At 40.4% G+C, this 26,953-nt stretch overlaps 1 protein-coding gene across 9 annotated transcripts in view; it reads right to left on the reverse strand.

Moving 5' to 3' along the window:
- The window catches only part of ADAM22 (ADAM metallopeptidase domain 22), a 170,481-nt gene that overhangs the window by 39,093 nt on the left and 104,435 nt on the right, over positions 1-26,953 (reverse strand). For all 9 annotated transcript variants that reach the window (XM_063127178.1, XM_063127241.1, XM_063127223.1 and 6 more), the window contains exons 6-20: positions 26,857-26,920; positions 26,418-26,487; positions 23,610-23,680; positions 21,928-22,002; positions 18,783-18,854; positions 18,157-18,323; positions 16,174-16,258; positions 14,771-14,861; positions 13,368-13,419; positions 11,085-11,184; positions 7,074-7,145; positions 5,996-6,088; positions 3,255-3,335; positions 2,370-2,420; positions 837-900 (exon numbers count right to left, since the gene is read on the reverse strand). In XM_063127178.1, the coding sequence (XP_062983248.1) occupies positions 837-900; positions 2,370-2,420; positions 3,255-3,335; positions 5,996-6,088; positions 7,074-7,145; positions 11,085-11,184; positions 13,368-13,419; positions 14,771-14,861; positions 16,174-16,258; positions 18,157-18,323; positions 18,783-18,854; positions 21,928-22,002; positions 23,610-23,680; positions 26,418-26,487; positions 26,857-26,920 (1,208 nt within the window). The remainder of the gene's footprint in view (positions 1-836; positions 901-2,369; positions 2,421-3,254; positions 3,336-5,995; positions 6,089-7,073; positions 7,146-11,084; positions 11,185-13,367; positions 13,420-14,770; positions 14,862-16,173; positions 16,259-18,156; positions 18,324-18,782; positions 18,855-21,927; positions 22,003-23,609; positions 23,681-26,417; positions 26,488-26,856; positions 26,921-26,953) is intronic.

Here is a 26,953-nt window from a genome sequence, read left to right on the forward strand (position 1 = left end):
TGGTGTAGATTAGGCCTTAAAGATTCAAATGCAATTAAAACCAGAAATTACATTTTCCAACTACTTTTATTATATTACACTTAAAAAAAATAATATTTAAGATTAAGCTGGTATTTCCTGACAGTTAAATGCTACGGAGAATCTCCATCTTACTGCCTCATCTAGATGATGACCAGACTAATTGTGGTGTCTGTCTCTACAGGAATTCCAACCCACCCCAACCCCCTGCCAACTTCACTTTTAAAAAAGATTTTTAAAAAAACATGAAGTGGCGTTTATTTATTACATTTTCATACCACCCAATAGCCGAAGTTCTCTGGGAAGCTCACAAAACAAAAATTAAAAATATAAATTACAATAACATAGGAAAAAACAATATAAACAGCTTATGGCCAAAGTAAAAAAAATGGGGTAAACAACAGCAGCAGTGCAAATACTTAAAAATGCACTTACACCATTTTTAAAACTGAAGGACTAAAAAATTTTGGAAAATAAAAAGTTCTTCACTTGGTGCTGAAAAGATCACAATGTTGGTGCTAGGTGAGGCTCTCTAGGGAAGGTATTCCACAGAAGAGGTGCCACCACTAAAAATGCCCCCCATTCGTAGTCACCTGCCTCACCTCATTTGTTGGGGGCACCAAGAGGAGGAGCTCTATGGATGATCTTAGGGTCTGGGCAGATGTATACGGGAGTGGACAAAACTTCAGATAACTGCCAGGGCAGTATGAAAATATCTTAACTAAATAAATACGATCTGCCATGATGCCAAGTGAGTGGGCTTTAAGAAGGGTACCAGTAAAACACACACAGCACAAGGGCACAGAGAGCTTACTCACTTTCTCCCCAAATATATTTACACTGCCTGTCTCTTGTTTTACATCTTCCTCCAAAACAAATGCCCTAAAGAGAAATTTAAAAAGGACATAAAACAATAAGAGGTTTCATTATCATTGGATGTATTTTCCAAAGAGTTACCACTTAGCATATTTCTGCATTTCTGATATAAAAGTGTAAAAGCAGCTTAATACATCATAAGCAGCACAATCCTATGCATGTTCGCTGAGTTCAATGGGGCGTACCGCCAGCGAAGTGTCCATAGGATTGCAGCCTTAATATTTCATTCAATACTATGTTTATAGACTGTTAATTTCAAATGTTTTCCAGTTCTAAATAAAAAAGCCATACAATTCAGAAGCAGTACTTTTAAAAATTTATATTAGAATAAGACCTAAAAAATTATGGGCGATGCATGCATTTATAAAATTGGCATGATTCATTCTGAGTTCAATACAGAACAGGAGGGATTCATATTTTATAGTGTCGTTTTTACTGTACAGAAACTAAGAATGCAAACCATTGACCAGAGTGGGATTTATTTCCAAGTAAAGATTGTAAGTATGTGTTGTCCAAGGTGTAAAACGGCTGTTAAAAAAGTGTAGGTGCCATCCACTATAGATGTATGAAGGCTGTAGCTCAGTGGGTAGAGCACATGCTTTGCATGCACAAGGACCCAGCTTCAAACTAGGCACCTCCAGGTACAGCTGTGTCAGGCCTAACTGAAGAAGCAAACTGGGCTTTGTGTTTTCTGAAGGTTGGGGAAAGCACTAAAACAGATTTACTGTGCTACTGTTAACATGTGTTGAAACTGTATTTGTTTAAATGCTGGAAGCGTTTATTCTAGCACTAGAGTTATAGGTTTTTGACGCCCCTTTTCTTTATTACTTGAATTCTGTACTTGCCTTTCTTTTCTTTTATAAATTTGTGTTAATCTCACCCTGTTGTTAGATCTAATTACATATTTAGGAACCAGAGGTCTGTTACACTGGTTTCTCTGGCTTGAGCTACCATCTGGTGATCACAGTCAGAAACACACTAAAGATGCCGTGTTTAGGCACAAAACTATGAAGGTCAGGTGAGACACATCAATGTGAGCCGCCATACCCCCATCTCACACTCCTACCTCCTTGCTTGGGCATTTTTGTTGTTCCGCTATGTATGGGCTCCAGGCTGTGTGACTGGAATGTTTTCGACCTACCCAGAGCCACATGGATAAGTGTGCTGTGGTTACTGTCAGTATTTTATTATTTCAATATTGCTACCCACCCAGGGATTTTTGTATGAAAAACAGGGTATGAATTGAATTAATCGATACATTGTAACTTAGGTCACATGATTCCTGACTTCCTGGGTGGTAGGAGGACACAGCCCATTCTTGGATGTACCAAACAGAGAAGCTTAGAAATGTAGATTCCTCCACCACACCTGAGTCTTTTGATAGAAGACTATGAACAGACTAGCTTTGATCTCCTTGGGTTTTGGATAAAGTCTATCTTTAAAAACGAAAAAAGAAAATACAACATTGTACTTACCTTTTCCTTGTCACATGAATACCCGTCCATTTTGTGCAGATTTGGAGAGCACTAAAGCAGAAGGAATCACGTGATAAACTAGATAGTGACAGATAGTTGATAAACTAGATAGCTGATAAACTAGATAGTTGATGATCGAGGGGGTAGTCCCCACACAACATGATTATAATCAACCATGGTATGGATTAAGGCAGGGTCGAGTTGACTATTTGGCCACAGATAGACCTAAGGTTTATCCTGGGATCATCCAGGGTTCGCCCCTGCCTGAGCACTGGATCCCCTGTGTGTCACCTAGATAAACAGCTTTGACCCCTGGACGATCCAGGGATAAACCTTAGGTCTAGCTATGGCCTTAGTCAACAGTGTGTTTGATTGACACACACACCACCCTCTCTTCCACTATCAGTCCTCCTGCTGGTATCCCATCAGCCATTGTGAATTCTGCCAGCTGGACTAGAGTGGCAACCACCACTTTTGGTCACTCTTTCTACGGAAGGGACTCTGCAGTCGCCAAAAATAACCAACTGTGTGCAATGAAATAGTCAACAGTGCATGACACATGACACAATAATCAACAGTTCAAAAATAACCAACTCTGCACAGCATTGGTTATTTGCATTGGTTATTTTGGCTGAATAACCAACCGTGGTGTGAAAAAGTCCAGACAGATGACACAATAACCAACCGTTGACTATTTAACCCACTGTTGACTATTTAACATGTTAGTTATCATATCATCCAAACTCAGTTATAGTCTTTAAAATTAATTTTCAAACTTTGCTTTAAATTGGGTATTGTCTCCCTTTCCCCAATGCTGTTTTATTAAAATCTGTATTACTAGACCCTCAGATCTTGCATCTCTCCTTTTTTTCCTTCAAACATTACCTGATTGGAGTCTCCTGTGCAACTTTCTGGAATATCACAATCATTTACAGCTTCTCTGCACACAACACCTTTGGCTTCAAACTGGAAAAGAACAATTAATATCTGAGGGTAACTTTCAATAGTTTTAAATTTTGTATATTTATTTTTTTATGCTGTATTTTATGCTATATTTTATTATCTGATGACTTGTTGTAAACCACCCAGAGAGCTTCAGCTATTGGGTAGTATAGAAATGAAATAAATTATAACATAATAATAATCCCCACCCCCAATATTACAACAGTTCACATGAAAATGTCACTGTGTCAACTGCCAGGCTATACCAAAGTGTAGAGAGAAGGCCCATCCATCTCCCTTGCATAACAGAATTTCATAGCTGTGAAAGATTGTAAAGTAACCGCACTCAATCACACATCTGGCTGCTGGCATGCAACTTTTCTGCTCACATCCTGCTCCTAAATAATATTTACGTGCAAATATGTCCTGTTCACTGCAATGAAACTTATGTTGAAATAACCATGCTAGGTTATCAAAGTCTGGGAGCTTCACACACTATCAGAAACAGGCCTTGGGTTCCTCAAATCCTCATGGATTGTAAAATAACGTAAAGTTTAGAGGCCCTGGTGAAGTGTAGATGGCAGCATTTAGGCATTCATGTTAAACACGGTCATTTTTGCTCCAGCTGCTTATCCCCACCCAACTAATCATGCTTTAAGTTTCATCAGTTTGCCAATCGAACAGATGGAGCAGAAGAGATCAAGTCCCAAGCACATTGTACGCAAGCGTTAGGGATTTTCTGGATTATAACTGATAACACCCTTTGGTCCAGGCCAGCTTTTGCTGGCTGAAGATGTGTGAGATCTCCTCTCTACAAGCCTCTGTTTTTCTTACTGGGTTATGTCTTTTTAAACGTTAATGAGGTTGTTTTGTTTTGAATGAGGTTTTTCTTACCAAGTTACATATTTAAGATGTTGTGTTTTTAATTTGTACCTGCCCAGACCCTAAGGTCATCCTCAGGGGTCCTTCTCTGTGAGCCCCTGCCAAAGGAAGTAAGGCAGGTGGCTACCAGGAGGAGGGCCTTCTCTGCTGGGGCACCCCGGATGTGGAATGGGCTCCCTAAGGAGGTTCGCCTGGCACCTACACTATATTCTTTCAGACACCAGGTGAAGACCTTTTTATTCTCTCAGCATTTTAACAGTCTATAAATTTAATTTTAACTTTGCTGTTTTAAATTTGTATTTTAAATTTATATTTCTGCACTGCTGCTGATTTTATCCTGGTTGTGCTTTTATACTGTATTTTATATCATGTTTTTATACTGTTTGTTTTATACTTTGAATGGTTTTAATTTTTGTGAACCGCCGAGGGAGCTTTGGCTATTGGGTGGTATAAAAATGCAATAAATAAATAAATAAATAAAATGTTAATAGGGTTTCCTGTTCCCATATTCAAGCGACTGTGAATAAACAGAAAAATTAAGACTACCCTTGGGACAGATCACATAGCATGCACACAGCAATGCGATAATAACACTACAAATCTCTCTCATGGAGGCAAATGATTTGATTCACTAAGAAAACATGAAATTAATCCTTCAGATTGGGGGGGGGGGGGAATCCAAAAGCTACTGCTGCCAAAACATTACTGGACCCAATCCAGTCAAACTTAAGGAATGTAAGAACCCATTGATGTCAGTGGGAAAGTTAGGCATGTGCTTAAATCTCTCCCTATATTATCCTGCCCTTGAACTGAGTTCCGCAAGGGAAAACCTTTTGGTAATATCACCACCTAACCAAGTCCAGACTTCTGTATCTTGTAATAGGACTGGCTGTAGAATGCTTTTCCCCTGGAAGTTAAACTGGCACCAACCATGTCAGATTCGCGAGGACAGCCCTACAACGAAGCAGCGGGATGCGGACGCAGCACAGGATGGGAAGAGCGGCAAATTGTTCTGCCCTCTCACCCAGGTCGCCACTGCGTGAGAGCAGGGAAGTGGGAGCCGCGCATCCCCTCACTGACCCACCATTTTTGTGGAGAAATGGCGGCTCACTGAGGGACTGGGCATTGTTTGGTAGACTCCCACAGAAACTCCATGTGACAAATAGTTGTGCTTCCAGAAGATGAGCCAAGTCTGAGAATCAGAAAGAAGTAGACACTGAGACATCTTCCGTGTAATACTAAACTAAGCAGTGGAGGCTGGTGGCTCCAATTTCGGAGGGGCTGTGAATCTATTCTAGGTTTCAATCAGAACCAGCTATAACTTTAAAAGAGCTATCCAATGTGCTGAACCTATTTCAGGGGTAGGATTCAGCACCTTGGATAGCTCCTATGGCATAGCTTCAAGGAGATTATAAACTTCTACTTCTATTTTAGATTAACCAGTTTAATGTGTCATCTGGACCCTAATTTATTTTAATCTTAACTAAGGTGATTGGAAAAATGCCAGCTTCATAAACGACGGTTTGTTGTCGGCTTGGTTTGAGTAATCGTAGTTAAGCATAACCACAGTTTGTTGGGTTCATACAACAAGCCACAGTTAATCAAAAACAGAAGTGAAGGCTTCCTCATACCTTCTTGCAGCCACTCCACAGGAGGAAGGGGAGGGGGATATGAGCCCAAAGCTCACCTATTCCCATTCTCACAGGGCTAAACTATGGTTTAGCATTATGTGCCAACCAGCTCACAATCACACATGACAGGCCTTCAAACTGAATGTTTTTCAAAACCACTTCAATGCATACCTGACATTTTCTGCAGCAGAGTCCATTGCTGCACTGAGAGTCAGCAGTTAGACTGCAGGCATTGCAGCAATCTCTACCTTCAGCGAGACATTCCTGAGGAGTAGAAGGAACTGTAAAACAGCAGTTTGACAAGCTCATGTCTATAAAACTTATCTGGATCACCAGCTGCCATTCTATTTTGTATGGCATGCAAGCTTCAGAAGAACAGAAGTAATTCAATGATTTGGTGGAGAATGCTGGAGTACCCTGGTACACTATAAACTGTAGTGCAGTGGCGAGAATGTCAGACTAAGGGCTTTAATACATGTCTCTTTTAACCTGCAGCTTGACTGGGGTTTCTGCTTCCAGATTCTTTGTGGAATTAAAACCGGCTCCTTTACACTTGCTTTTTTCTGGGGAGGGGGCTGTCATTCTCTGCCTTTCTATATGTTCTCTTATACAACCACTAGGTGGCACTGAGGTATAGCGGAATTACGGAATTACATGAGGGTGCAATATAATGCCATTCAGAAAAAAAATAGGATCTACCCTGTTAGAAAAAACAACAGCAACACCATAATGTTGGCCAAGCACAGGTGAGGCTCTGAAGGATGATGATGTTGTGTAAAGGACACACAAACTAGTGTGAGTGAGCAATCATCATAAGCACACAATAAAAGGTACATGTAGAAAGGCTTTAAGACCTGGGAGACCCCAGTTCAATTCTCTACTCAGCCACAAAGCTCACTTGACTATATGGGCCCATCACCGTCCACCAGCCTAAAACTACCTTGCAGAGTTGTTGTGAGGAGAAGATGAGAGAGAATCATGTATAGTGCTCTAAGCTCATTGGAGCTTCTTGGAGCTCATTGGAGGAACAGGTGAGTTGGGGGGAGGGACCAGAGAAATAAACATTGTTGTCTCTTGAAATGCATGTACACCAGAGAGCACTTGAGATATAACTTGACATGTAGCACTAGGGAGCTTTTGAAAGTAAGAAAAAAAGTCCAGCTGCTCTTTGGATTCCTCACTTGCACAGGCAGGCTCTTCACCCACATAGAAGAGCTGTCCCTAGTAAACAACTCATCATAGGACTTACTGCAGTAGTACCACAATCACACTCTTCTCCAGCTTCAACAAAACCATTGCCACATTCTGGGGGATCAAAGAGCTGTAATGCAATAAATAAATAAATATTACAAGTCTGGTAATACTTTATACATTATCCAATATACATTTAAAAAGTTGATTTCTCTTCAATTTATTAATCATACCCTCCATAGCCCTATTCAAAAGCTTGAAGGGGTTCTTCTCAAGAACGCCCCAGCTGCCCTTGACCCGAGATAATCAGCAGCTTTCCTGTTCCCATATATCTGTAAGTATGCAGGGCCCTTTTCAGGCTGAAGTCGATTGGAGGTTGGCCAGGGGGCGGGGGCACGGTTGGTGCATGCAGCAGCATTTAGGAGGCACTTGTAAGCAAACACCTGAAGAAGGCTCGTGTGGATTATACAGAAATAAAGAGAATAAAATGAAACAAACTTCTTTCCAATGGGAAGCAACTGGATAGGCACTACTTGGCCAGTTGATAATGTGATTCTTTTTCTACTATAAATGCGATCCTATGCATGTTTTGGCAGAAAAGAAGTGCAGCGTTTCCCAGCCAGCCATGCTTTTTTCTGTTTAAACATGCACTTTTTCCGTTTAAATGTGTCCACCCTAAGGGGGTCATTTATGCTGCCTCTTTGTCACACCTTTCATTTCAAATGAGCATTTCCTTCCTTTCAATATCTGGATGTCCCGATGTATTGTTATTTTTTATTTAAACTTTGTTTATCTTCCCTTTCTGTCAAAAACACCCAAGCCAACTCACAGCAAACTTTAAAACCAATCACTAAAACACAATGAATTAATTTTGTATACTCGTTTTTATCTTAATTTTAGAATTTCTGTAAACCGCCCAGAGAGCCCTGGCTATGGGGGCGGTATAAAAGTGTAATAAATAAATAAATTTCTTGTGGCATGATACATCACAGCTTCTCAGAAGGAGCAAAAACTGGAATTGGCCTGAACGATCCTCAAGCACGTGCGCTCCTCCCCTCTCCTACTAGAGGAGGAGTTCAGAAGCCTTTATTTCTTCTTTTATGTGACCACAGCTAGCCGTGCTGTCTGGACTCAGAACTGTGAGTAACATTAACTGTGGCTAATTTTTAAAAAGGGATGGGTAACTGCAGATGGTCCGGGGGCAATTCCATTCCCATGGATCCACCCTCACACTGCATTCTGCAGGGTGCCCAGCACTCCATGGGTCACCATTAACAAAACAACACAGTTTGCATTGTTTCGGTGGCAAACCACTAATGCAGCTTGAACGAGCCAAATCCCACTTGTATCAAAGTAGTATTTGTCTGTTTTAGGCCTCCGTAGCCATAGCCAACAGCTATAGGAGCCTAAGACAGCCAAATTTCACTTCAAAACAAGTGAGACTTGGCCCTTTTAGGTTGTCTTAGCGCTTTGCTGCCAATTTTTGGCAGCAAACCGGTGATATCTTTTCTGCCGCAAATTACAGCAGCACAGTGCAGACCAGAGCAAAGGGCAGCAAGGGATGCACGTGGTCCATGGTCTCTGTGTTGCCATCTTTACTTTAAACAAGCCAGCTTTACAAATCAGAGCCAGTGTGGTATATTGGCTAAAGTGTTGGACTAGGAGTCATGAGATCCGGGTTCTAGTCCCCACTCAGCCATGGAAACCCACTGGGTGACTTTGGGCCAGTCACAGACTTTCAGCCCAACCTTTCAGCCCACAGGGTTGTTGTGAGGATAAAATGGAGAGGTGGGGGTTTAAGTACACCACCTTGAATTCCTCGAAGGAAAAAAGGTGGGATATAAATGCAATAATAAATAAATAAATAAATAAATAAATAAATAAATAAAATCATGGTTTGAAATGGGCTTGTTTTAAAGTAATCATAGTTAATATTAACTACGCTTTGTTGGCCTGTAACATGACAAACTGGGATTAACAAAAAGTTAAAGCAAAAGCTTCCAAACTTTTCATCCCAGCCATGCAGAAGGTGAAGAGGATGGACCTGCAAACCCAAGGTTCACTCCAGCTTGTTCCAATTTACGCACATTGCACTAACGTATGGTTTAGTGCTAGGTGTGAATGCAGGCGATATTTTAAAAAGTCACACAAGAGATAAAAGAAGGCAAATAAAATTTTGGAAGCTGATCAACCAGAGAGAAACAAAATCCGTAACAGTGATGAGAAGTAAAGCTAAAGTGAAATCACAAATGATTAAGGAAGACTTCGGGGCAGAAGATTTTTACTTAAAAATAGATGCAGCTGTGTGTTAACTTACAGGAATCCCTGTATAAAGGGGATTTTCCATCTCCATCTGTTGCTGGGTATTCTAAGAAAAGCCACACACGTCGGGTGGCCAGTTAAGTGAAACACTAAATCAAACAACAACTTGATAATCCTCAGGTTTCACCACACGGGACTAATCGTAGAAACAAGTTGATGCACACTTTGTTTTATGATTAACTCTCCCACCAAAAAGGACACGTAATACAATTTCTCAATGAAATGTTTTCCATGGCCAAGATCCAAAAGATTACACACACACACACACATATACACACAGTTCCGCCCCCCAACACATATACTCACAGAGTTTATCTTTCAAAAGCTCATGTCACAGATACCCAGAACTATTAATATTTTTGTTAGATTTTCTCTTTTACGCAATACAAATAAAATAGGGGGTGCAAGAGGAAGGAGTTGGGACTTCCAGAAAAAAAACTTGCACTCTGGGATACATGCAATCAGGTACACCAGTCCAAAACTGCAAGGATAGCTTTTTAGCATGGACTGCAGATACCCATTATGAAAGTGGCTGGAAAAGGTGCAACTCTCTCCAATAATGGAAAAAGGTGCTAGACGTGTCTGTGTAGACTTATTGACTTAGGTGATTTTGGCGGGTGTCTTGGGAAAAGAAATTCCATAATCGCAAGCAGCTCTCAAATACATCGGATGGATTCACAGTCAGTAGAATAATGAACAGAGAAAGCAATGAGACGTAGGCCTTAGCTAGACCTACCTGAAAGTCCATGGGAAAGGAGGGGAGACCTCGCGTTGCGATTAACACGAGATCTCGCCCTGGTTTACACATAAGGTGCGACAACCTCAGGAAGAGAGGCGTCGTGCCCACCATTTTTTTATTTTTTTAAGGGGACGGAGTGCACGAACGCTCGTGCGCAAAGGTAACTTTTTTAAAAAAATTAAACTACTTTCCCCGCTCCTCCCACCCTACCCCCAATGGGTGCAGCCGGGTAAACCCGTGGAAACGAGCCACACGCTCTGAGGTATCAGGCTCATTCCGAGACTGCAGAAAAGCTGGGCCCAAAGGGGAGGGCTGTATCCTGGGGCAAGGGAGGGATGATCTCTCCCTGATCCCGGGATCCCCAGTGCATCATCTGGATGCACAGGGACGATCCTGGGGTTTGTGCCGGGATATAGCCTGGTCTAGCTATAGGGTGCTTCCAGACGAGGCATTTATTATGTAGTTGCCCTGCCTCATTCTGGCTAATTTAGGGGGCGGGGTCTGGATGTCGTCAGCTTCCCTTATAACTTGTCTCCCACTGCTCCTTCAATCTTTTTTTGGTCACATATTGGCAATAACAGTAGGGTTTCCTCCTGGGTGCGAGTCTTGGAGGCCAAGCCCTGCCTCTTGGAGGAATCTAATGGGGCTCCATGGGATGGATAACAAACCTCTGTAGGCCTGCGGGCCAGATGTTCCTCATCCCTGCTCTGCAAGCACCCATAGCTAGGGATGTCAAATTATTTCGTTTCAGTTCAAAATTCACTCAAAAATGCACCGTTCACAGCCATGATGTGGTGGTGCCCATGACAGTTTCTCAAATTGCCACATACGCCAACACCCAAAGAGATTGCCTGCCTCTCGGAATAAGACAACATCGAACAAGCATTACTGTTATCAACTTATATTTGTTTACTGTAATCATTTCAATATCATGGTCATGATGCTGAGCTAAGAAGTTGAACGAAACAATAGAAAACGTTACCACCCTATGCGTCAAATTACCATTACCTTGGAAGGCTGGTTGAAAAGGCAGGCGCCGCCTCCACTATTTAAAAATTCACGATACTCCTCAATGTCGCATTTGGAGAACTTGGTTGGAAGGTAATAGCTGTGATGAAAAAGGAAGCAGGTTATTCCATGACCCTCGTTTGGATTTGTAAAAAATCTTGAAGGAGCTTCTGCAGGACTGAAAAAGTGCTTCTGTGAGAAGGGAGACTTTTAGCCAGTCGTTTTATTAAACTATTTTATAACTAATTAAAGAACAGGAAGTGAGACTTATCAAAATGACTCCACATTTTCTGGGACAATATCCTAGATAATTCAATTAAGTTTCGCCTTTCTCTAGCTTCTGTTATTCATATGTGCAAATTATCTGGAGCATGAAAGGAACACTGTCGAAATAGAACAGGATACAGCTAAGATCCTTTGTGTGTGTTTGCTCACTTTTAAGAATACAGAATGTTGCTTATATGTACAGAACCCAGATGTTGCTTATATTTCAGTTTAAAATGCCATCAAGAAAATAAACAACTATAGTACATATGAGAAAATCTTGGCTCGTTAGCGGAGCAAAAAAAATGTGTGAGGTCTGAATTTAGCTTACATTATGCATATGTTTCACGGAGATTGATTAGCCTGGAGGAATAGTACATGTTTTAATGTTAAGCATGTAATTGATGCTTTCATCTTCACTTCTCCAAGTTCAGAGGAAAAATAGGCCAAGAACAGCTTAACCTTTTACATACTGTTAAGCAACAAGCAACATAAAACCAACTATACTGATAAATAGTCATTGCTATAGTCTATTTCCAGATTCTTAATCAGTAGGATCAGAACTAGTCAGTGAGTCAGTGTGGTGTAGTAGCTAAGGTGATGGACTGGGAGTCAGGAGATCCGGGTTCTAGTCCCCACTCGGCCATGGAAACCCACTGGGTGACTTTGGGCCAGTCACAGACTCTCAGCCCAGTCTACCTCACAGGGTTGTCATTGTGAGGATAACATGGAGGGGAGGAGAAGTATGTACTCCGCCTTGGGTTCATTAGAAGGGAAAAAGGTGGGATATAAATGCAATAATAAAATAAATAAATAAATAAATAAACTAGTTCAGACCCTACATATTATTGGACAAACTTTGTTGGTAGGATTGTTGGCTTTTGAACTGGGAAAATCTCTTCTTCAAAAATGCCACCCTTCCACTGTATTAGTTCAATGTCATCAAGTAAGAATGCAAGGAGAATTGCAGTCAATATTGTTGGAAGAGGGGTGATCACATTGGCTCATACTTTCATCTTTGGTGGGAATGTTCAACAGTGCGGGATTTTTGGAACATGGTTGCTGATTACTGTCAAGAATTTCTTCACATTAGACCATTGGTAGCTCATCCTTTTGACCCTAAAGTTCTTTGACTTCTACATAGACCTTCTTAAACAATTGTATACAATTGCAAGTTTATGTATAGCTTGTAACTGGGAGTCCCCAAAGCAACCAACTAAAGAGCAGTGGATTAATAAAATTTGGGAGGCTTCATGTATGAATAAACTTACTCAGCAAGTGCAGCAAGCAAGGAATCCTAATGTGAAGAATGATATTATGACACCATGGTTTCCATTTATTTCCTTTGTTTCAGGCACATCAAACTTTTGATAAAATTCCATCAAAATATAGTTGCCTATATTTTTTTCTGATTAATACCCACAAACACACAAAACGGCATACACCTGCACACGCCCTTAACATGTTGTAGAACTTGTATTTTACTTTCATTAGGAACTGAGCTCCTACTTAGGCCATTTAATTGTAAATGTTCCATAATATCAGTTATGGACTAAGATTTATAATCAGTAAATTCCTTTGTTTCTTCAGTTTTGTCATAGAATCGTAAATAGTAGGGTTGGAAGGGGACTATAAGGCCATCGAGTCCAACACCCTACTCAATGCAGGAATCCACCTTAAAGTATACCTGACAGCTGGGATTGGGAGAGCCCAGGCTGGAGGAAGAGTTGTTGTGGTGAATAAGGGATGGGAAAGTCTACTTCTGCTAGCGCAGTTGCATGCACCTAAATCTGGATCTAACCTACCCTGATTCAGTAATCACTTACACAGGTGCAGTTGCATTGGAATTAATAAGGTGTGACATTAAATGACACACTGCTTTGCATTTTCTGTGTGCAACTTTGTGTGTGTGGCGCTATTTGATGCCATGTACTTAGTGTAGGATGGGGTTTGTTTCCCACAGCCATGTGATAATTTGCATTTCTACTGCACAGAAGCTTCTCAAAAGAAATATCTTACCCCGTGTCTCCCATTATGCATCCAGACCATGTATCCTCACACTTGCACTCACCTAAAATAAATGAAATAAACCACATTTTGTTTGGGTTTGCTTTTTTTTTAAAAAAAAATTATGATTATAAATATAGAAAGACAGCCATGTACAGTATAAAACAGATTGATTTGTGTGTGTGTGGGGGGAACATAAATAAGAATGGATTAATAAATTGCCAAAAAGGAAACTACCAAAATGGAAGAAAGCATGCACAATACTAACACCTATAAATAAATGAGTACTTTCATGCTAATTTCCAAAGGGGTAGCTGTGTTAGTTTGTGTGGCAGTTAAAATGAAGATGCTACAAGACTTTGTGTTGTTTTATAGTACCAGCATAAACAATGAATACAGGCATACATCATCTTTATTTTTATCATTCCCAAAAGCTATTGGGGGAGGGGAGGTGGGGGGGGAGAGAGAGAGAGAGAGAGAGAGAGCAAGAACGAGAACAAGAACAAAAATGACTGAAAAAGAGAGGAGGAGAAACTGTGGCAAAGAAGAGGGTGTAAGATCATTTGAGACCACATTATTTGAAGGACTGTCTGTACCTATATTTTATTTATTTATTTATTCACTACACCACACACACACAGGCTCTATATGAACCTGTCCAGGCTCTAAGACTGGCCACCAATGTTGTAGTGGAGTTACAGCTCAAATAAAGACTTCTTGATTAGCAAGGATAATATCATCTGCTGCTCCTCTCAAGCTTCCCTGATTCCACTGATCTCCACGAGAAACTGAATTTGCCCAACAAGAATATACTGTTGTGAGCTATCCCTGTTGTAATGCAAAGTATTGGTCTTGAGAGTGTAATTAAGACCCATTAGCTTTGCAAAAAATATATCTAATGCACGCAGTGACAGATCAACACAGATGCCTGCATTTTTGAACTCTGATTGTGGAGGCATGGCTAGGAGGACTGTCAAGATCAGTGCCTGCATGTCAAAATTGATCGCTACACCACCGTCGGCTACAGTGATCATGTTTGTACGGTAATATCTATTAGGTTGGCAGGCACAAGAGATAGTGCCTTTTCACTGGTGGCCCCATCTATATGGAATATCCTACTATGGCATATGTATGATGCTCCTTCCTTGGTTTTCCCAGTCTTTTAAATAAATCGATGCCCACTTTTATTTCACAGATTTGAGCTTTTATTGTTGCTATTATTTTAAATGTTTTAGGCTGCTGCTAGCTAAGTGTATTGTTTTACAATTACATCTATTAAATATGCCTTGAGGAGACTGCCTCAAAATATTTTTAAACATTTTAAATAATATTTTTAAATATTTTTAAAGGGATAAAGAAATAAATTTGCCCTCCTCAAAAATCCACACTTTTAAAAAAGAAACCAAACTCCTTACCACTCTGCAGTTTCTTTTTGTCTGAGAAAATACCAAGATTGTGAGCTAAGGACTGTGCTAATGTAACGGACATTAAATCCGGCTTTCCAAACTGAAAAACAAAATAGGGCAGTATTTGCTTTGAGAAGAGAACATCAACATTCAAGTCCATGCATTTTATACATTTTAAAATGATTGTCCTGAGGCAAAAGCAAACACTTGTCCTGGAGCGAGCTTGTGGCATTCACTCCCCAAGGTACACCTTGAATTGTAGAGGAATGCCAAGCTAGCAGAAAGTTACTCTGCACTTTTAAGCATGGGCTAAATAACAGGTATAATGCATATTAATACACAATAGTAAATGAGTAAAGAAACAGCAAATATAAGGAGAGCCTCAGTTCATTAAGGGCCAAATTAGGCATGACATTTGCCTAGAGATGTAAAGACCAGAAGGGAAAAAACCAAACAGAAAAATGGGGGTAAAACCAGGGAAAAAATGGGAAAACGTTTTTCCCCTGGTTTGGGGGAGAGGGGATTTGGAGAATTCTTTTTCTGGATTTTTCTGGATTTTCTCCAGTTTTCTTCCAAGCCTTCACGTCTCTCCATTTGTCACGTTAGTTCCAGTGTGCACAATTTTGAAAAAGAAAAGTTGCCACTGTGGAGCCCCCCAAGCCAGATTGGAACATTGGCATGGGGGGATGGACGGAGGGTTTAATCCTTTCCCCAGCTATGGTCCCAACCCCAATCAGAGAGCCCCACACCTGCTATTTGAAATGAGAAGAAATCTCCCTCTGGTACCCATGGCAACAGCAATGCAAGGCCCACTTATTCCAATCAGGACTGCGGTGGAGACAAAGAGTTAAAGTCTCCAACACCACAGTCCTGGTCCAGCTCTACCCCAACCTCAAGACAGTTTTACGTTGTTTTTGAATCTTGCACACTTGGGCCAAGCACATGGCAGACATCACATCTAAGAAAATTACTAGAGAATTTTAGGGTCCCAGGGAGTGACAGGAACAACACGCAGTGACACTATTGCCCCATTGCATCATGGGCAGGTAACAGTATGAGCAAGCCTCATCATATCTTGGGAAGCCCAGGGCATTCTGCAATTAGTAGAGGATGATTGCAAAAAAGAGGGAGCAGTCAAGCTATTGTTCCTGTTGACATTCCCTAAGGCAACTCCCAGGTTCAAGAAGAGTTTCCTCCTGTTCTAGATCAGAACTTGAGGCTTTTCTGATTCACAGGCCCCAGAACACCCTTGTGGGAACCTAGAGAAAAGACCTGTGCATCTTTTTTCCCATATCCTGGGAAATTCTGGTGCACATAGGAGATTAATCTTGAGGCTCTCTTAACATGGAAGATCACAGAACTAGAGTAGAATGCATCTGTCATGTTGCATTTCTAGAGTCGTGTAGACCTACTTCATTCACACCGCCACCTTTCAGAAGTGAACAAATGCCACCAATGTAGGCTGCCCCACTGCGGCTGCTCTGAAACTGACTCCCCCTTTAAAAAAAAAGCCACAGAAACAACAATGAGAAAAACAAACAGTACTTTCAGAACTATAAAATGTTTTCAACAAAAAATGGGGCCGCCCATTACGAAGAAGTTATACAGTCACTTCACAGGAGACAAAAGGTACATCTGTCTGGGACCTTCCCACTCTGCTGATTCAGTGCTTAAGTGATAAGGCCCCAAAGTGTGGGAAGCAATAGCCTAAAAAGAAGGCTACCATGGGTTTGACAAAATAGGTTTTTGTGTGGTCTGGGCCACGTACGTTGCCTTCTATGGGGTCTAGCAGAGATCAAGAAAATGGCCGGCACAGATTCAACACTGCTTGTAGTTATCAGATTATTTGAATTGGGGCACCCAAACCCTGGCCAAACCGCCTTGAGGACAGGATGAGAGAGATCCTACCTTAAGGTGCAAGTCAACTAAGACAGACAAGAGAAGCTCGATTATTATGCCTCTTTTACCCCCTTGGAAAATAAGGCACAAGAATATTAGAGTAGAACAAACGTCATCCAGGTCTAATTATCTGGTGGTGGGTCTGGCTAGGATATGGCTTCACTGTTTTCACAGATGTCACTTCTGCAGTCTATAGCAAACATGACTTTGAGTCAAGACTGAGGTAACAATTTAAATATGATGGAAGTAATTTGAACACAGAATTACTGCCCTGAAAAAAAATACCTTGGAATATAGTAAAGGTGTGTTCAAATCACGTTCACTATTCTTCAAAGGTTTTTGTCTTATAATTTCTGAAGAGAAAGCCAGTGGCAGATGGCCACAGCAGTTTAGGGCCAAAGGAGATGTTACTCATTAAACAAACTGTCAGACAGTTTGTTTAAAGTACTCATTTATAAAGTCATGTATAAATTGTGGTCCAATTTCAAGAGCAAGAGGGATGCCTACGTGAGGGGAGCAAAAACCTCCTTATGTCCACCATTTACTTCCCCATAGCATCTTCCTCTAAGCACTTTTCCACCAGGCAAGCTCACTTCCAGTGTCAAGGAGCTTAGCTGAAGAGAAAGAAAAGTACCTGGGAGGACAATCAGTGGGGAGGTAAACCATGGGCAGGGGGGGGGGGCTTTCATTCACCCCGTTCACCCTACAAATTAGACCCACATACACCATTTTGTGCATGATTGGAGAAGGACCAGGCTGAAACAAACTGGTCTGCTAGTCGATGTTTGCCCTCAGAATTGAAATATAGATGAATTCGAATGGCTTTTTTGTTTACTCCAAAATGCACTGTAGCAGAAAATGGTTACCCAAATGGATGCTTACAGAAACTGCTCTTTGGGGTTGATTAAAATGGCCACAAGTGTCTTGCTGACTTGTCACAAGGAAAATAAAGGTGTACTCCACTGAATATGCCTATTCCAGTACATTTTGGTTAAGCTGCTTACAAGTTCACTACAGCTTCAGTCGGATGTAATGCGAAACTATGCTTTAGCATTACGAGAACAAGCTTTGGGCTCATGAACTCCCCCTGCTTCTTCAGCACAATAGTGAGAGGGGGATCGAACTACAGAACACTTGCTATATCCAGACAAACTGCGGTTAGTTTTAACTATAGCTTAGAGAAACTGGCCAGCTTCAAACTGTGGTCTATGATCCTAGTTTGCCTAAACCACAGTTAAGATTAACCACAGTTCCTGATTCAGACATAATTATAAATGAAAATGGAAGCAAAAGCTGTTGCCTCCTTTCAGCAGTCCTGCTGGAGTAGGAGAGTGAGTGCACGAAACTAAAGGATGTACATATGATGCTAAACCATAATTTAGCATTACATCTGGATCAGATCAACGTAAGACCACATCAGCCAGTACTAGGCAAAGGTACTCGCAATTCATACTACACCACCCCAAATGGTAACAAAACAATATGAAATTACGTACGAAAAAAGGTGAACTGCATCACTTTTCTCTTTGATAAAATCCCTCCTATATTTCATAAACTCACGCAGAGTCACCAGTGGGTTTTCAGATATGGTGAACTTGTTATCAGTACCCCAGGTTTCCATGGCAACCAAGACTATCCTGGTGTTGAGTTGTTCTTTATAAATCTAGCACATTAACAAAATGAACAATCACCAAGTAACAGTGTAAATTTTGCCTCGTTTCTTAGGGCGGGGAGATGTAACTAAGGAAATATTTAGCATAAAGAACATTACATTAACAAAGGATAATTGTCATCTCTTCTATAACATATTAAAGAACTTTTGAGGAAGGGGTAAATCTCCAAATATATTTTAAGAGTCATTTTTCTAAAAGGGGTGTGCTTCAAATTCATGAGGGCTTTAATTCAACATCATGTTTAAATACAAGCAGAATCTTAAATACAGAAATGGTTCTATGGAGATAACTGGAGCTTCTACTTTTCAGTCATCCATGCCCAAGTGTTGGGCTAAACAGACATTGTTGAATAAACACGCTACTGCTATCTCGCTCTCTGACCTGAATTTACCATCCTTTTGATAAGACTGACAATATGTCTAGGACAGCAGCTTGTGAATTATACTTACTAAATCTGCCATGTTCACGACCGATTTTGCAAAGCTGTTTGTGTGGACAACTGATAAACGGTGCTTTTTCAACTGAGAAACAAAAGACAGACAAATGCTGAACATATTTCTGGAACCCAATTGCCATTCAGGAATGATTTAATCAAAGGCTTGCTTTCCCCATGACTTTGGAGCAACAGATTACTGGAAATCTTGTCAAACATTAGTATTGTTTTTCTTAATTCAGTATGGCAGCATGAAGGTTTATTTATTTATTAAACAATATTTATATACCACTCCCCATTAAAAATTTCAGAGCGATGTACAAGATAAAATAAAAACAAAGTAAAAACACATTAAAATAGGTTTTTTTAAAAAAAAAAAAAAGCAGCAAAATGCAAAGTGAGGGCTTCCTGGAACAACAACATTTTCAGTAGGCACCAAAAGGAATACAAAGTTGGTGCTTGCCAGACCTCCAGTGACAAGGAATTTCATAGGAGGGGGGCTACCATGCTGAAGGCTCTTCCCCTGGTGGCCTCCAATTGGAGGATAGGTCTATGTGGAACCACCAGGAGCATGCCCTCGAATGACCTCAGTGACCGGGCAGGTTGATAGGGGAGAAGGCGCTCTCTCAAGTATCCTGGTCCCAAGTTGTTTAGGACTTTGTACACTAATACAAGCACCTGAAACCTAGGCAGCCAGTGCAGTTCCCTCAGCAGAGGAGTTACATGCTGGAAAGGGGCAGCTCTGGACAACAGCTGAGCTGCAGCATTCTGCACTAACTGCAGCTTCCGGAGCAGCTTCAAGGGCAGCCCCACAAAGAGCACATTGCAGTAATCCAAGCTTAAAGTTGCCAATGCCTGTACCACTGCAACATGTATGACGGGATTTCGGGATCATCTATGATCAGACGATTTTAAATTTTACATGGCTATAAAGCAAAAGGCTCCCTCCCTGCTGAATTTTGAGCGAGGGATTTCTTGAATGTATGTCAGGGCCAGAACTACTCAGTGCAGCCCAACTCCCTCCTCATGTGTTCAGTGCCTGAAGAAGACCAACAAGTCCCGCTGAATACAATGCGGCTTATTTTTTTAGTAGAAATGTCTAGGATTGCACTCTTAGTCATTTTATGTTTTACACTGCCTTGAGCGCTGTTAGTAGAAAAGGCAAAAAAGAAATTATTGAAATTAATTATTATGGCAAGGGATGTTTTCTGACTATGTCACATCCTGGATCTGCAAACACTTCTTTTATTTATTTTGTAATGGCTCTGTTAAAACAGTATTTGGCTTCTTCCACTTTCTGGCAGCTTTTTGGACATTGGAGTACTGCATAAATAAAGGCTACAAAAGAATCTGAAGTGACTTTGCTTTTGGCAACAAAATTAAAATTTGAAGCCATTATGAGGAATATATCCTTGGCAACCTCCAGCTTGGAGATTTGTATCAATGCAAGAAAAAGCAAATCAGCTCAAAGTGTGCTCAATAAAAATGTAACAGCCTGCTTTCCTGTTTCTCAGGGAGGTGAAGCAAATAATCAATATAACCTCTTATTCCATGAAGAGGCATCTTACATAATAATATGGATGCATATATGGGGCTAAATAAATAATATATAATTCAAACCCCTCAAAAAAAAGAGCAGATAAGTGGGGCTGGTGAATGGGAAACCCCCTACGGGGTTTATGGCAGGGGTATTAAGCCTCTATCAACCTGAAGTTTTGTTTTGGACAAGCTCTTGGGAGCCACATCCCAGTTGTGGGTGGGCTAAAGCCAGAAGCAAATGAGTCAAAATACCAGCCTATTTTCACTTAAAGCCTTTATGCTGCAACCTTAGGAGTAGCATTTCAATCTTTTAGAATGCGGGGGGACAGCGGGGACAGCAGAGAGGCTTGGAAACCACCCAATGATTGGTGGATGGGGGAAAGGGGATGGTCCCATAGAAGGGTCACAGCCATCTGGGGAATGCGGGAGGGGGGGACATGGCCCCCAGGAAGGCTGGATTTCACCCTTGCGCCTGAGGTTCTGTACCACCGGTTTATGAGGGGGAAGCGGCAAACCCCTTTAATAGCCACTGAATCTCAGCGAATTTAGCAAGAATAACAATGAGAAGCATATGGGATTATGTCCTCTAATCCTTTATATTAATTTGGATAAATCCTTCCTGAAATAGACAGATCTCCTCCGCCCCATTTTGTAATTCTTCCATGCAATGGCCCACATTCTGATCTGTCTCCTGAATTAACATGGAGAACGTCTACAGTTGGTTTCAGAATTGGTACATGAGCATTCTATTCCTTTACATTATATCCCCTCCCCACCCTCCATTTAGGAAAGCCACGCTCACAAACTGCCCTTACATTTACAGGCCTCCCTCTGTGCTGTCCAATGCAACTGACAGTGTCTGGATTCACACAACACACTAACCCACACTCAGTGGTTGAGCGTGGGTTGTTTGTTGAACCATGATCTGAACCCAAGACATGATGCAGGGTGACTTATTTTTCTTAAACAAGCCACCTTGAAAACTCATGGTTTGTTGCTGGGTTATTCAGGGTGGTTAACAAGCCACCCTATGGAAAATGTCCTGGGTTCAGACAACAGTCCTATCCACAGTTCAACAAACAACCCATGGTTCAAACAACCCACACTCAACCACTGAATGTGGGTCAGCATGTTGTGTAACCGTGCCTGTGTGTGTGTGCGTGCGTGCGCATTAGACTCTGGCAGTCTTCCCTGATCTGGTGTGCTTCAAGTGAGTTGGACTGTAATTCCCATCATGCCCAGCCAGATTGAGCCATCTAGTCCCTGACTGTCAGCTATCTGACCCTTGCTTGAAGATTTCCAGTGAGGGAGAACCCATAGCCTCAAGTAATATGACAATTATCACTGATCTCAAACTTGATGGATGAATTTGCATAGTTGAATACACAATTCAGGAAAGAACTATTCTGTAAAAAAAATAATTGCTGGTCTTTCTTATGTTCTCAAGTATTCTATTGAATGAATCTAGGCATTACTCCAGAGCACTCATGCTTGCTTTGATGACATCTGCTGTATGGTCAGAATCATTGTGCAATATGTACTTTATTGTTAATCTATTGTAGGCACAAAACTATGCATACATTATTGATTAGTTCAAAAAGGCCCAGCATGTAAAACCTCACCATTAGATGATCGTTAACTATCATTAGCTCAACATATTTCATTTCCTCTTCAATTTTATGCAGACTCTGATGGACCTGCAGAAAGAGTGAGATGCTATACATGTTTAAAATGGCAAAATATCTTATTCTCACCTAATCAGATCCAAACTAATGTATTCCCTTTATTGTGGCCTCATTTCAAAAGCACTAAAAAGGACTTGTAGATGCCAAATTAGCAACGGAATGTATGTCATGCCTTCCAGTGTTTTTCTGATATAAACAGGTTAACAGTCTAATTCCAACACAAATCTGGAAGAAACATAATGGGCAAATTTTGCATTAAGATATTGATCGCTACCTGACTCCCATAAAAAAAGAGGGGGGTGTCTTTCTACAGAAAACAAATCATTTATTCCGGAGAAGAGTGGATCATAAGCAGCTTTCAAAATGTGGCTGATAATTTACAAGCCCAAACAATCGAAAAGCAACTAGCTTCTTTAGAGAATACCTCTGTCTGCTAGATTTCTGAGAAGTCAAACATTTTATTTATGGTTGTTTTTGTATTACATTGTGTCCTACTTTAACAGATACATATCACAGCACATCTATACACCGCATCTCTGTTTTCCTACAGGTTTCCCAGCAGAACTGTTCTGTACAATTGTAATGCCAGGAAAGCTCATCCTCGAATTCAAGGCACAGGGATTCCCCAGAAGGTCCTGGACACTTTGGTTCTTGCCAGCCCAGAGGATAGGTCTATAACTAAGGCCATGGAGGCATGGGCAGGGAGGAATGCATGACAAAGGGGGCAAATGAACCTAGATAAACATTACTCATCTGTGCTCTCAGAAGAGGAGTGACACCTTACTCTTAGAGCTAGTCGAAATAAACTCTGTCTTAAGTACTCTGTCCTTTTTGATGGAGCCCAGCAAAGAAACATCTAAATCTTAAACTCCTAAGAAGCATTTTTTCCTTCAGAATTCCAAATAAGTGTAGCCCTATTGGGGAACTATCCCATCATATGATTAACATCTCTTTAATGCAGGGCCATGCTTGTCGGCCACACCCCTGCATCTCCACTGGCTCCACCCCTATTGAATCATAGAGGTCATAGAATCATAGTGCTGGAATGGTCATCTAGTCCTCAATGGTCAATGGTCATCTAGTCCTCAATGGTCATCTAGTCCTACCCACCCACCCTGCCGCTGATGCACGAAATCAATGACTATTGCAGGGTACTGCATCATAAGGGGACTTTAAGCACCTAGAAAAGGTTCCCTTCTTCAGACCTTCCCCACAACAAGAGGGGGGCAGGGCCATCCCTCACAAAATCTTAATCTCATGAGGAGATAAATGCCCAATGAGAGCTATCAGGTGTCTCTTTTTTATATAAATTACTGAATTCTACAGAGGTCTGAAAGGCCAGGCAATACTTTATATACTTCTGAAAACAAATCCAGCAAAACTATATGTACTTCTGAAAACAATTCCAGCTTTCAACGAAAACTGTACCCGAAGGCACATTCTTTAAAATGCTCTCTGCCTGAAAAATCCCTCTCTCCCTGAAAGAATATCAGGGAAGAGGTACTCCGAAGGCTTTAAAAGTAAGTAGAATTTTATTATTGCACCAAACACTACTCTAACACTCTTTGTGTCTGTGTCTGTGAGTGTTTAAGTGTAAATATCAGCACATGGAGACATACCTGCCTTTTTCTTCTTTTGTGTCTTGGTTTCACAGTGAACTTCTGTGATGTGGCGTTCACGTGCCCAAATTCTAAACAGAACACACATTCCAATCTAATACTGGTTAATAAACATAGGTACCTTCAACAACAGAATAGAGGTGCAAGTGCATAGAGAAAAGCTGAACAAAAAGATATCAAGTATTTTAAGGATGACCCAAAAGTGAAGTTTACATGTTTGTACCCTTCCAAACAGTTTCCCACACAAATGGTGCCCTTGGCCAAAGCTTATATCATTGTGTGGTAAGTTAGCTTATATATTTAAATCATATATACAAATAAATACGGGAGAGACTGGATTATGTAAATTTGTTGACTTTCGCAAGGCTCCTGTACTGCATATCCAAAGAATCTGAGGACTAGGACAGGTAACCAAGTTATAAGAATCCAATCTAAAATGTAACCTAAAATGACTTTCAGTATTCAATAAAAGCATTCTTTAACCCTCATCCAACATTAGTAAAAAAAAATACACATAAATGTATTTGGAGGGCATTTTACTACCTTAAGCTGTTTTCCAATGTATACTGGGGTGGTAAAATGCCCCACAATCGTTGGTGTCAGAAGAAGAGTGTTTACATTCAAGGTAAAATGTTGTAAACCGCCCAGAGAGCTTCGGCTGTGGGGCGGTATATAAATGTAATTAAATAAATAAATAAATAAATAAATAAATAAAACATTATTGTTATTAAGAACTAACAGTTTTGGACTTATGAGGTTAAAGATATACTCTTCAATAAATCTATCTCTGGTGAGGTAAATGTTCCCCGATGAAATCCCACCTCTTGACACTTACGAGTACTTAGGCCTGCTCCCCTAGATCAGTTTTCTTTGAAAAGGGCTTTGGGACATTTGTACACCTCTGTATGTTGCTTGGTTGGGGTGGGGGAGGGGGCATAAAGACATCCCAATGGCTGGCTGGGGCATGCTAGGAGTTGTAGGACTTTTCTCTACATAGAATTGTGTCTATAGGGTGCAATCCTATGCATGTTTAGAGACAGAAAAGTCCTACAGGCCCCAGTAGTTGTAGGCTGGGGAATGGCTGGGAGTTGAAAGGCTTTTTTCTGTCTGAACTTCTAGGCTGACCATATGAAAAGGAGGACAGGGCTCCTGTATCTTTAACAGCTATATTGAAAAGGAAATTTCTGCAGGTGTCATTTGCATATATGGGGAACCTGGTGAAATTTCCTCTTCATCACAACGGTTAAAGCTGCAAGTGCCCTGCCCTCTTTTAAACCTGGTCACTCTAGTATAGCTCCTGCAGCTTTAACTGTTGTGATGAAGAGAGAGCTCCGGCTATTGGGCGGTATAAAAATGTAATAAATGTAAAAAATGTAATAAATAAATAAATAAATAAATAAATAAATAAATAAATAAAGAGGGAATTTCACCAGGTTCTCCATATATACAAATGACACCTGCTGAAATTCCCTTTTCAATACAGCTGTTAAAGATACAGGATCCCTGTCCTCCATTTCATAGGAACATGCGTAGGATTGCACCATTAACGGCATGAATAAAAGTCTGAACTAAAAACAGCATAAAATCTCTGTTCAATAAACATTTCAGTCTTTCACCACAGGCAAAGTTTCCTTATCAGAAAGAACACAAACAGATTTTGCTATGAAAAACAAGAAGCATATCTTCTCTCATCTACTTCCGAAACTGCCCTAGGAGGGCTATATGAATAACTGTATCGTGATTTTACTGTCTCTTAAATATTAAAACCTTTCAGAGAGGGTTGCAGGGGAAGAGGGGCGATATCACAGTTTTCATGTAACAAATTATAGCTTTCATACATAAAATTTCCGTTTCTGAAATCTTCAACATATCCCACATACAACATTAGTTTTATCATGTTTTAAAACGTAACGAAAAACACAAATAATTTTTTGTGTGAAAACTTTGGAAATGCTCTTTCTAATCACCCTTCACATTTATATTAACTTTGGCTCCAGCTATCATACCTACAGGCTCAGTGGCGGTATCACCTATTTTTGTCCAACCCCTTTGTTATATGACACATACGAAAACAAGAGCACAACAGTGCTTCAACTTTACACCCGTTCTATTCATTTTCACGCGACGGCACTAGATGGATGAAAGAAAGAAAAAAGAAGGGACATGCCTTCCTTATTCAGAATCAATTTACTTGAGGGAAAAGGAAGCCTACCACTCATAAAAGGAAAAAAAACTGACAGAATTAAAAATAAGTCCTGAAAACACCTCACTGGAATCCTCAACATCTGCTTATGATGTTGCAGATAGCTCTTGTTCATTAAACTCAATCAAAAGAGATACAAGCAGTACCATATTTAGGAAAATGCATCAGTTCTAATCCTTAGCCCATTTTAATCTTCGGAGGTGCCTAAAACCATTAAGGCTGCAATCCTATGCATGTTTAGACAGAAAAAAAAAATCTTTCAACTTCCATCATTTTGGGAATTCTGGGATTTTTTCCTGCCTAAACATGCAGAGGATTGTACCCTAAAAGTAACTATTCACAGTATCAAAATACTATAGTTACTCTTTAATGGAGGGAAGGAAGGTGAAGCAGTTTTTCTGTTAGAATAGAACAGAAGTTGTTTGTTTTCGGTTTCCCAATCCAACGGTCAGATTAATTTTTTCAGTTTTTAAATTAGAAACAACATCAAAACCCACAAGTGATTAACTACTAAATAAATGCAACTGTGAAGGCCAAGCTCTGTGTGTGTGTGTGTGTGTGTGTGTGTGTGTATACATTAAAAAAAAACCCAACAACACACATACCAGATGGAAGATCATCCAATGAAAATTCAAATAATCTGGATTTGTAGACAGAGTGTAAATGGAATTCCTCCTGAAATAAGAACATCTAAATTTAGTAAATCAATACAAAATAAATTCCCTCAGAACTTTTACTCTAGCACTAAAGAATGTATTAAATGTTCTGTTAAGGAGCTGAGCAACAAACTAATGGAAATGTTTAAATCTTGCACCATATAAATACCGGAAATTAGTTTTTATATATGATGGGGAATGAATGAAGATTACTTTTCTAATCTCATTCCTATTTCTGATGAAGTATTCTTAAAGTGAAAAAACTCAGCTGGAATCTACATAAGGCTTACCAAGTTGTTTACTAAAGATGTAAAGAACAGACTTTGTGGAATATACTTCCTGTACATTATTTTTGCCTTCCATGAACAGTTAGTAAAATTCTACCTACCTGTGAATTGTAGTTTTCTTCCGGCTCAATAAGATAGGTGTGATTCCCATCATAGAACATGCCACTGTTAGAGAGAAAATATCAGATCCATTTACTA

This window comes from Elgaria multicarinata, chromosome 1, assembly GCF_023053635.1.
Source record: "Elgaria multicarinata webbii isolate HBS135686 ecotype San Diego chromosome 1, rElgMul1.1.pri, whole genome shotgun sequence".
In the NCBI taxonomy this organism is placed as follows: domain Eukaryota; kingdom Metazoa; phylum Chordata; class Lepidosauria; order Squamata; family Anguidae; genus Elgaria; species Elgaria multicarinata.